Source organism: Gymnoscopelus microlampas (assembly GCF_963454915.1).
Source record: "Gymnoscopelus microlampas genome assembly, chromosome: 3".
Classification (NCBI taxonomy): domain Eukaryota; kingdom Metazoa; phylum Chordata; class Actinopteri; order Myctophiformes; family Myctophidae; genus Gymnoscopelus; species Gymnoscopelus microlampas.
The window spans coordinates 27,554,114-27,563,882 of record NC_139940.1 but is presented as its reverse complement, the minus strand read 5'-3'; the positions used below and the strand labels follow the sequence as shown (position 1 = coordinate 27,563,882).

General features: G+C 40.5%; 2 protein-coding genes across 2 annotated transcripts; one reads left to right on the top strand and one right to left on the bottom strand.

The window, feature by feature from the left end:
• The first annotated feature begins 2,464 nt into the window (after nucleotides 1-2,464).
• Nucleotides 2,465-4,900, top strand: LOC311042103 (sialic acid-binding Ig-like lectin 15). The gene is made up of 3 exons (XM_084052656.1): nucleotides 2,465-2,523; nucleotides 3,347-3,736; nucleotides 4,098-4,900. Exons 1-3 carry the CDS (start codon nucleotides 2,469-2,471, stop codon nucleotides 4,514-4,516), a joined length of 864 nt encoding a protein of 287 aa, XP_083908782.1. The 5' UTR covers nucleotides 2,465-2,468; the 3' UTR covers nucleotides 4,517-4,900.
• Nucleotides 4,901-5,035: 135 nt separating this feature from the next.
• LOC311042102 (IgGFc-binding protein-like) lies at nucleotides 5,036-9,064 on the bottom strand. Its single transcript, XM_084052655.1, has 4 exons — nucleotides 9,036-9,064; nucleotides 8,407-8,500; nucleotides 7,044-8,144; nucleotides 5,036-6,893 (listed from the first exon to the last, which is right to left on the bottom strand). Exons 2-4 carry the CDS (start codon nucleotides 8,465-8,467, stop codon nucleotides 6,481-6,483), a joined length of 1,575 nt encoding a protein of 524 aa, XP_083908781.1. The 5' UTR covers nucleotides 8,468-8,500; nucleotides 9,036-9,064; the 3' UTR covers nucleotides 5,036-6,480.
• Nucleotides 9,065-9,769: the final 705 nt, after the last annotated feature.

Here is a 9,769-nt window from a genome sequence, read left to right as displayed (position 1 = left end):
GTCTACTTCTATACCATGTCAAAAACAATAAGACACTCTGAAACAGTTGTGAAACACATGAAACCACCAATGTGGCTATTTCCTCTTAATACAAAACAGAAAGGAAGGAAAGACGTTTGTGGGTGACTCACCCCACCCCGAGTATTTTTCTCCCTGCAAAAACACCACTAAAGGAGCTTTATAAAATTGTTCTTTGCTATCTTTGTCCTCATTTAGTATTGCAGGATATATGAAGATGTATAAGTTTGAACATTTAGAACTACAAAACGGTACTCCTCTGAGCACTTCCGCCAGGCTGGGTTTCCTATACCCATAACTGCATATACTGTAAGTCGTGGGTTGCAGCGAGGATGCGAGGAAGCTGGGGTAGCATTTGTACGACATGTGGGGCAACCCTTGCGCAGAAGTAACAGAGCTTTTGGCTCTGTAGAGACCCCTCACATTTTGGGGTTTATTAGATGCTGCGTTCATGACACTGTAACATTGAGAGGATATGACCGCGCAGAGGAGGGGGTAAGCCAACTAAGCCTATAGAGGGCGCCATTACCCGCAGCAGCTCTGGTCAAATGTCCATTCATAAAAGAAATGATCTTCACCGGGTTTAATGAAAGTAGATTAAATTATGCAGTTTGTAATACCTTGTTTACTCAATAAAAATGATTTGTTGGAAGTTGTATCTGTTTGTATATAATAGCAGCATTATGCCTATTATGCCTATAATAGCAGAATTATGGCTAGCTAACTCCCGAATATAACAACAGAGTGAACGGCGCAACAATTCGTTTCCCCCAGGCATGCGCAGATTGCGCATTCTGCTCTGTGATGACGTCGCGCGGAAATCCGTCTATACAGTAGGTGTTTTTTTTTTGTAAGAAATAGGCCCAGCCCACTATATTTTAAGCCAATTACAGACAAACAGCATGGAATAGCAAAAGCTTGTTTGACTCATTTTGACATGACTCACAAGATCCTTTGTACCTAATTTGGTGAAAACAAATCATGTAGCATTTGTGTTAACCCCATATGGGTCTACGGGAAATCGCTTTTGGCTCTGCGTTGTTTAGAGGGCCCTCAATATGTGATTCAAATATGGGGTCAATTTGATGCTGTGTTCATGAATTTTGATGTTCATGACCTAGCATGGGAGCACCTCACGGGACACCAAGCCTGCTTCTCTCGGCACGCCTGCCTTGGTTTCAAGTGGTGTAAAAAGTAATCAGAATCCGGCCTGGACCGCTGGCGTAGTGGGTTCAAGTCCCGATCCCGACGGCCTTTGCTGCATGTCACTCCCCATCTTTCTCTCTCCCCATTTCCTGTCAGCCTATACTGTCCTATCGAATAAAGGCAGAAAAAGCCCCAAAACAAATCTGAAAAAAAGTCAGAATCCAAATGTTATCAGGAACATTGTTGTCATACTATAAAGGAGAACTAGAGATTGATAGGGAACTAACCGTGTTTGGCTGTTGTCTTCTGGTTTTAACTTTGCGCTGAGGTCTGCCCCTTTGGAGCTTAATGATTATTTTGGTCTGGGTTGTGAAACTCCCTGGTCAAGAACTGCCTGGGCTGTATGCCTGTGCTCCAGGTCTGCAGCCTCTCCATATAGAACTTTACTAGACTCTCCTTTAGCATGTTGATTGGTCTGGCCATGAACATACCTGCCGGTGTTGTGGCTCATAATGAACAAACACGCCAATCATTTAGCCAAATGATTGGCTCATAGTAAATGTCATTCTCATAATTCTTTGGCATGTCTTACAGTACAACAGGATGCAATTATGTAACACCACTACTGAATATGTCATATAGCTGCATATAGTGCTGAATGCATAACTGGTAATGGTCCTAGATATGCCATACTTGTTGAATGCATTATTGCCATGGTAAAAGTCCTACTGGGTACAGTAAGTTAATACAGAAGAGAGTAGACAAAAAACACAGATTATTTGTATCATGCTTTCATTGCCTTTGTACTCTTTCTTTCTTTCTTGTTTGCTTATTTGTTTTAACTTTATTTAGTATTGTTCCTGTCAGATAAATAAATGACATAGCTATGGAAAAAAGAGGAGACAGGTCAGTGCAGGAAGACAGCAAGATACAGTATTTAATTTAACACTGCAGCAACAATGTTGTTTAATCTAACACCCACAACAAGTGTTTATCGTAATACCCCCAAATAATTAGTCTTTGTTAAAAGGTTTTCATTCAGTGTTGAGTAGACTGTATATTTTCATTTTAAATGACATATTTAAATAGATTGGAAAGAATTAACCACATGACACTGTCTGGGGTGATGGTGAGTCACACTAATGACAAACACAAACACACACACACACACACACACACACACACACACACACACACACACACACACACACACACACACACACACACACACACACACACACACACACACACACACACACACACACACACACACACACACACACACACACACACACACTCTCACAATGGATGTTCAACAGATCTGCTGCGTTCTGAGCCTGCTGTTATCTTCAATAAAAGGTGAGCTTAGGCTATATTGGCTATATTGTGTCTTTATACACAGACTTATACATATGCACTGAAATGCTCAACTTGATTGAAACACACATGCTACTGTGAGAAAGTAAAGTAAATACTGTAATGTAATCAAGTATATCATTATTGTACATATACCAGGGGGGGAAAGGGTATGCAGTCACAACAGGTTCCTAACGCCAAATCAAATGGGTTCAGATCTGAGCCAAGTCTCCTGAGGAGGCACGACTGAAGCCTGTCCTGGACAGGAGTCTCCGGACGTAAAACAGATGATGATGATACCAGAGGGAAAGAATGCTTTTATTACAGGGGTCAATTCACTTGGTCATGTCAAATGATTGTCTCTCTCTTGATAAGTGCTGGATGAATAGCTACTGGTTAATAACATGCTCACAGTTGTTTGGGGTCATAACAGTCAAAAGTGAACTTTACATGTATTAGTAATTCTTTGCACTGTTTAAAGGGATATGACATTGACATTCAGACCAAAAAGCATGCCGGGCTTAATGATAGACACATTCTCTTCATAGAGCTGTTTACAGGCTACAGCTAATGAAACATTTTAAATTATTAAACTTTTTCTTTGAAGACTGATTGCTGTTTTGTTTGTGTCAAGCACATGTGGTATCCCTGTAGGGCCTACTCTCCGCATAAACAGGCCTATCTTTATGCCAAAGTAATGCTCTATCATATGAAGGTGTTGCACACTGAAAATAGCAGATCTATAACTTCTCTACTCATGTGATGCAACGTATTGTGAGCTTGTAGATGTACAGTATAATAGTTTTACGACTTTATCCACCCCCAGGGCAGAGCTACAGTGATGATGGCTGGTCCATGAAGGTGCAGGCCGAAGTGAGAGCCATTGAGGGCTACCCGGTGGTGCTTCCCTGCTCCTTCAGCCACCCACAGCACACCCAACACTCCTCACTGCAGGTGGTCTGGCGTCTGGGTCATGGGCAGGGCTCCACCATTCTCTTTCACTGCACCAGCCACATCGTGTCTCAAACCTGTGATTCGGGACCCCAGCAAGATCAGCGGTACCGCCTGGAGGGGAACCCGCGTCAGCATGACCTCTCGCTGCGTATCAACAGCGTCGGCCTGCAGGACAGCGGCCGCTACTACTGCCGTGTAGAGGTGCCCGGCCACGACCACACCAGCTATGAAGATAAGATGGGCACAAGGCTCAGAGTGGAGGGTAGAGTTTTTTGTATAATTTTCAGTCAATATCCAGTATCCTGTTGCCTTTTTAACATCTAATTTTCTTTCATCTAATTTGTTCCCTATATTATGTTAACAAGAATTCTTCTGTTTATGTTTCTGCTGGAGTTTAAATCCTGTCTGTACTTTTACCATATCAGTCATCTTTCATTGCCCCTCAAAAGGAACATCTGATAAGGGCAGTTTGCCCTTTTAAAATATGTAGGCTATGTAAGCTAAATCTTTTGGATGGAATAATTGAATATTGTCAAACATGGCCAGATGTGTGTGTAGGCACTGGTCTTGCTGTTTACTTCATAGTTTGGATTTCTTTTACATGCAGTGTTTGTGTTTTTCAGCTCCCCCAAAGATCCTTGGCCTGTCAGTAGAGGGCAATGAGGAGTCAGGCTACAGAGCCCTGTGTCGGGTCCAAGGCTCCCCGCTACCAGATGTCCAGTGGGTTGGTCCAGAGGAGTTGCTGGAAGGACTTGCCATTTCCCCCCTGGCACAGGGGTCTGCAGCGCAGCACCGCACCATCAGCCAGTTACAAGACGTTCACCCTGGACAGCAGTACACCTGCAGTGCCTCCAACCCATTGGGCAAGGAGCAGGCCACCCTGTATGTGCTGCCCCCCAGGCTGGAGCCGACCTCTGGGGGGACGTCTACTCCTCTCCTGTTCCTGATGTCTGTCTCTCTGGGGGCCAAGCTACTGCTTCTGCTGGGCGTGGGGGTGTGGATGGTGCAAGGGCGAGCTCAGTTCACATGTTGGTGGAAATGACCTTGTCTTTCAGGCTTCCTGACTAAACTAAACTATTCATCCCTAATGATTTATGATAACAGCAAACAACATATATCCAAATACGACCTTGTTTATCTATATAAGCCATACTTGTGCTTTTGAAATTTTGTATTATGTGACTTCCATATGCCATATTACACCTTGCGGGGAGGATTTTCAGACATAATTAATAAGCATGGGAATTAAATAATTAAATTCTACATTATTGGATTTGTGGCACAGACTTGTCGTCAGTGTCACCGTTTCCAAACTGTACAGCATCGCTGGTCTTACTTCCATCTTATACATCTTCCTTCCAGTGGTATAAAGTAACTAAGTACATTTACTCAAGTACTGTACTAATTTTGAGGTACTTTTACTTTACTGGAGTATTTCCAATTGTCTATACTTTTACTTCTACTCCACTACATCTCGGAGGCAAATATTATACTTTTACTTCACTACAATTATTTGAAAACTTTAGTTAGTTACTTTGCAGATATAAATTATTACTTTATAAAATATACATTAACCACTTTAGCCTTATTTTATACCTAGGCTATTTGAAAATCTGCAATCTACAAGCTCACAACGCGTCGCATTGCGACGTGATGTGAGCTTGTAGATCTGCTATTTTCAAACATTTTAGTACTTTTACTTTTGCTACTTTAAGTACATTTTGATACCAATACTTTTGTACTTTTACTCAAGTAAATTTTGAATTCCGGACTTTTACTTTTAACAGAGTACCTCTACATTGCGGTATTGATACTTTTACTTAAGTAAAACATTTGAGTACTTTTTCCACCACTGCTTCCCTCTCGCTCTTGCTGGTACCCTTCTGTCACAAATCACTCTTGACACTTCATCCATATAAGTTCCACCCTGCCTGCACTCTCTTCACCTCTCTTCCACTTCTTAGTTAGATAATTGACCCCAGGTAATTAAACTCCTTCACCATCGCTTCATACTTCTTCTTGCAACCATTGCACTGTCCTCCTGCTTTGATTCTTCGTCTCTCCATCTCTCTATTACAGTATTTGAATATGTATAGAATAATTGAATTTGTGAACAGTGTATTTTGATTTACATTTTAAACATGGTATGCAAATAGATCCCTGGACAGTCGGTTTGGCCATTGTAGGAAAATACTCAGATGAGGATCCAACTCTTTATTTTTATTTTATTTTATGAAAGGATACCGATTGGCCAAAGTAACATGTGCTTATCACAAAACAAAAGGTTTGTTAAATGATTAAACAAAAATGATCAGAAACCCATCTGATCAATGGGAGTACCGATCCATTTAGGTGATAGGCCTACAGTATATGGTTACAGGAAGGTGCAAACTTCCTGTTTCTGCTAAAATGTTTTTATTTCTTGTAGTAAAAGTAGTGATTTTGTTTGATTCATGTCATCATTTTTAAACAATTACATAATGACCAGGTTCTTATTGTAAAAGAGGGCAAATGACTAGGCGGGTTTTGCAAACTTTTATTAATAATGATGATGATGTTCTTTATCATTATAAGTCTCCAGTCAGTCATCATATGTTACAAATAAAGTTGAAACAGTAATGTTACAAATATGGTTGATTACTTATACTACTCAAATACAGTAAATGTAGCCTACATCTTGCAGCATGTAGCCTAAATCAGGATCATCAATAATCGTCACCATAATAGACTTTTAAGCCAATAAGCTTCACTCAACCAGAGACTGGTGAGAGTGAAAGTGAAATAGCTTTCATTGTTAAAACTGGGTGGATTTTTTTTTTAAAGTTTAAAACAAAACTTACATTTCAGAACCAATCCAAAGTCTTAGGGCAGCCCTTCATATACAGTAGGGACGGTGTTATAAGCAGTATAGGTCTATTATTCTATCAGCTACATTGAATTGAGATGTCACCATCGGTAAGCAGAGATCTCTGCTCGTCTGGCAACGCAAGACTACTGTAATCATCATCAAGTCAAAGGAAACAAATGTGGGCTTCTGTAGCAGATAGGATGGGCAGCCTTACAGCAGTCCTCATCACTCCAGCCAAAGCCCTTGGTGGGATCGAGACTCATAATGGCACATTGGCCATCTTGAGGGGTGCCTGGCTCCCCTTCGGCCCAGCTAGTGTTCTCCACTGTTGTCCCATCTACCCAGTACCAGTTCCCTGTCAAGGAACTTCGACGGAGACCGATCCATGCCTCCTTTTGCTCATCTGTCTTGGCCTCCATCAGCTTTGGGCCGATGTGTTGCTGTAACTCAGAGGTGACTATGTTCATCAGCTCAAGGCCCTTGCTTTTGCAGTATTGGACTGATTCAGGCCAGCCCATCTTCTCAGCTCCGATTTCCAAAGCTTCTTGAGCCACAACACAGCCCTTAAAGTCTGTTCAGGAGTTGAGAGAGTTGAAGAAAAAAAACCCAGTTTAATTAACAATAATACATTAATTTAATTGTAATTAATAATCTGATCAATTCACTATGAGTAACATTATTATTATCGTGATTATAAATATTATTTGTGGTATTATTATACCTGGATATTTGCTGATGCTAGAGGCTGCATTCCCAAAATAAAGACTTTCTTTTTTCCCAATAAAATAGACAGCTATTTTAGAGGAAGTGTGCCAGATGACATGTCTTTTTTGTGTCAGACCAATCTCTGCCCAGGAGTACTCTGTACCGTCCATCACCTCCCACCTAACATTTGACAAAGGAAGAGTCTCCAAGTGAACCCCATCTGTTTGGTCTTTGGGGACAACGAGAAGGGCAACGTTTTTTATGTCTTGGGACTCTTGGAATGTGTTAAGTATAAAGCAAGAGGAAAAGTCTTGTATGGAGATGAGGCTGAGGAGCATGCCAGGTCGGTAGAAGACAACAGGACTCAAGGTCTGCAGGGGCAAGGCTTGAGGGCTGTAGGTTTCTGGACTGGGCTTCAGAAGTAGTAATGACCCACTTTCAGCATTTTCTGCCAGCAGTGGTGGCACCAAGAACTGCAATTTGAACCCAGCCCTGGTTGGTGCCAGAGGGGTGGAAAGCATACCACAAGTGCAATTGTCTATGGTAGAGCATGGGTGACTGAAGAGGACTGCCACAGGTAGCACTGCCGACAAGCTCCGCATGGACTCACTTACCGCAAACTGAGCCAACTGATATGGACGAAGCAAAGCTTTCTGTGTCTCTGCTCCAACCAAAGTGACTGTGTTATCTTTGTCAGCATTGATGATGATAATTTTGAAGCCTCGTTCAGAGGTTACTTGGGGCCATGATGGGATGTGGTACTCTGTGCCCAAGTTATCAGTTGGTACAACAAGGGCACTCTGAATACTGCCAATTTTTTTGCTGATCGCATAGACGACAATTGTTTTTGTGCTCTCAATAATGACTGTACGATTGGTCAATTCCTGCCTTTTGAGCTCCATTGCTGCTTTGAGTAGCAAATCAGTTGTCTCCCCAGCACTTAAGTCCTTTGTTTGTGTATTGAAGGTATGCTCCTTAAGGACGACATTAGTGTTGTCATACAGCGCCGTGATTATGATGTGGTTCTCGGGTTTATTGGGATGATAATGAGCAATGTTCTCAGGAAAAGCAATGATGAAGTTTTTGCCACTGGTGTTTAGAGAGGTGGCTGTGGATTCTAGAAGAGAGACAGCAGTAAGACAGATTTTCATCTTAACCTTAATTACAGTATACTTTTGTTAACATGTATCCTATGTCCTTATCTCATATACAGTAGGGACTGTATGAATGCATTTTAAGAAATACCCAACTAATTTTAAAAGCATTTGTAATTAATATCAACATCATAATGTGGTTTAATGGATTCAAATCTAAAAGCTTATACAATACAGTAAAACGTGAGGTTATATGATAATGAGTTAAGTTTGGATGTGACTTACCTTCATGAAGGGCTAATAGGATAAGGAAAATAACCAGGCCCATTGTGGCAGAGAGGTGCATGGAAGCCAACCTCGTTCACTTTGTTGCCAGTACCTAGAATTAGTTTAATGTAAAAGTATGAAATGTAATAAGTGTTCATTACATTTACAATCACAATTATTAGTCATATTTTTTTAATGATCTCAGTCAAATGACAGGATTTTGTATGACAATATATGAAGCAATGGAAATGTACATGACTTAATATTTCATGCATAATAATGGGGATGTTTACCATGACATCAACAACTGTTATCATACATTTTTGATAAAGACAATTATGTTCAGTTGCCTTGTTGTACATTCTACAGTATTGCCCTTTTTTGTGAAGTGAAATTTGTGATATATAAACGTAAATTAACAGATTACCAGAAGTGACAGGGTAAAAGAACAATACAATGAGGGTGACAGTCTTCACGTTAATGTCATGTAAATGTTATGTCAAATATTGTATTTCATTTTTGGTGCTATGGTTACTATAAAGGGTAACTAAAATGTTTAAACTAGACGGTCAGAGAAGCTAAACATTTTCTTAAAACATGTATGTGTTTCTAATTATCAATTATATGACAAAAACAAAATGTCTCACCTGTCAGCAAGCCAGCTGTCTTCTACCAGCAAACAGTGAGCTGCTATTAGACTCTAGTAATATGTCATCTTCAAAACAGGTGAACACACATTTGGGAGTCAAATGCTGCCCAATTTGGTAGTCAAGAGTTTGGCACTTTGCATACGATGGGCAGGATGCTGGCAGGAAGAGAAAACTAAGGCTTAAAGAGTCTATAGCATTTACTGCTAACTGCTTAACTTGTGGGTATATTCACCTTTTCTCAGCAAGCCATTTTTATCATTGCTTACAAACATGTCATGCAGATGCCAAAGGGTTGTTATGGTGCAGTAGGCTATCCAAAATGTAAAAGTACTTTGGTCCAGTTATGGTTCTGAATCTGACATGAGTAGGCCTACTAGATATCTGTCTAAATATAGTATATAAACTAACTAGATTTACCTCTGTGTGTCCATGATTTATTTTAATGTGTATGGTATAGGCTACATGCCTAAGACTGCATATTTAGTTTGACAGTACCAGATGTGTCGCCTCAAATTAATATTAAAGGCAATAATGTCAAGGTATTATCACAGCAATAACAATAATGATAGATTGGTGAAATTTAAAATGATCAAATATAAACCTACTTTAAGGAGGTCTCCTCTGAAAAGATGTGTAGCTAGTAATTTACTCATGCGCAGGCCACAGACAAAAGTGATTTTGATAGTAAAATAAGCTCTCATTCAAATTAACACGCTGCTCAAAGCCACTAC

Coding starts and splice junctions, on each gene's coding strand:
- LOC311042103 (XM_084052656.1), top strand. CDS start 2,469: ATGGATGTTCAACAGATCTGCTGCGTTCTGAGCCTGCTGTTATCTTCA. Junction 2,524..3,346: donor GCTGTTATCTTCAATAAAAG/GTGAGCTTAGGC, acceptor ATCCACCCCCAG/GGCAGAGCTACAGTGATGAT. Junction 3,737..4,097: donor CACAAGGCTCAGAGTGGAGG/GTAGAGTTTTTT, acceptor TGTGTTTTTCAG/CTCCCCCAAAGATCCTTGGC.
- LOC311042102 (XM_084052655.1), bottom strand. CDS start 8,467: ATGCACCTCTCTGCCACAATGGGCCTGGTTATTTTCCTTATCCTATTA. Junction 8,145..8,406: donor CCTATTAGCCCTTCATGAAG/GTAAGTCACATC, acceptor TCTCTCTTCTAG/AATCCACAGCCACCTCTCTA. Junction 6,894..7,043: donor TAGCATCAGCAAATATCCAG/GTATAATAATAC, acceptor ACTCCTGAACAG/ACTTTAAGGGCTGTGTTGTG.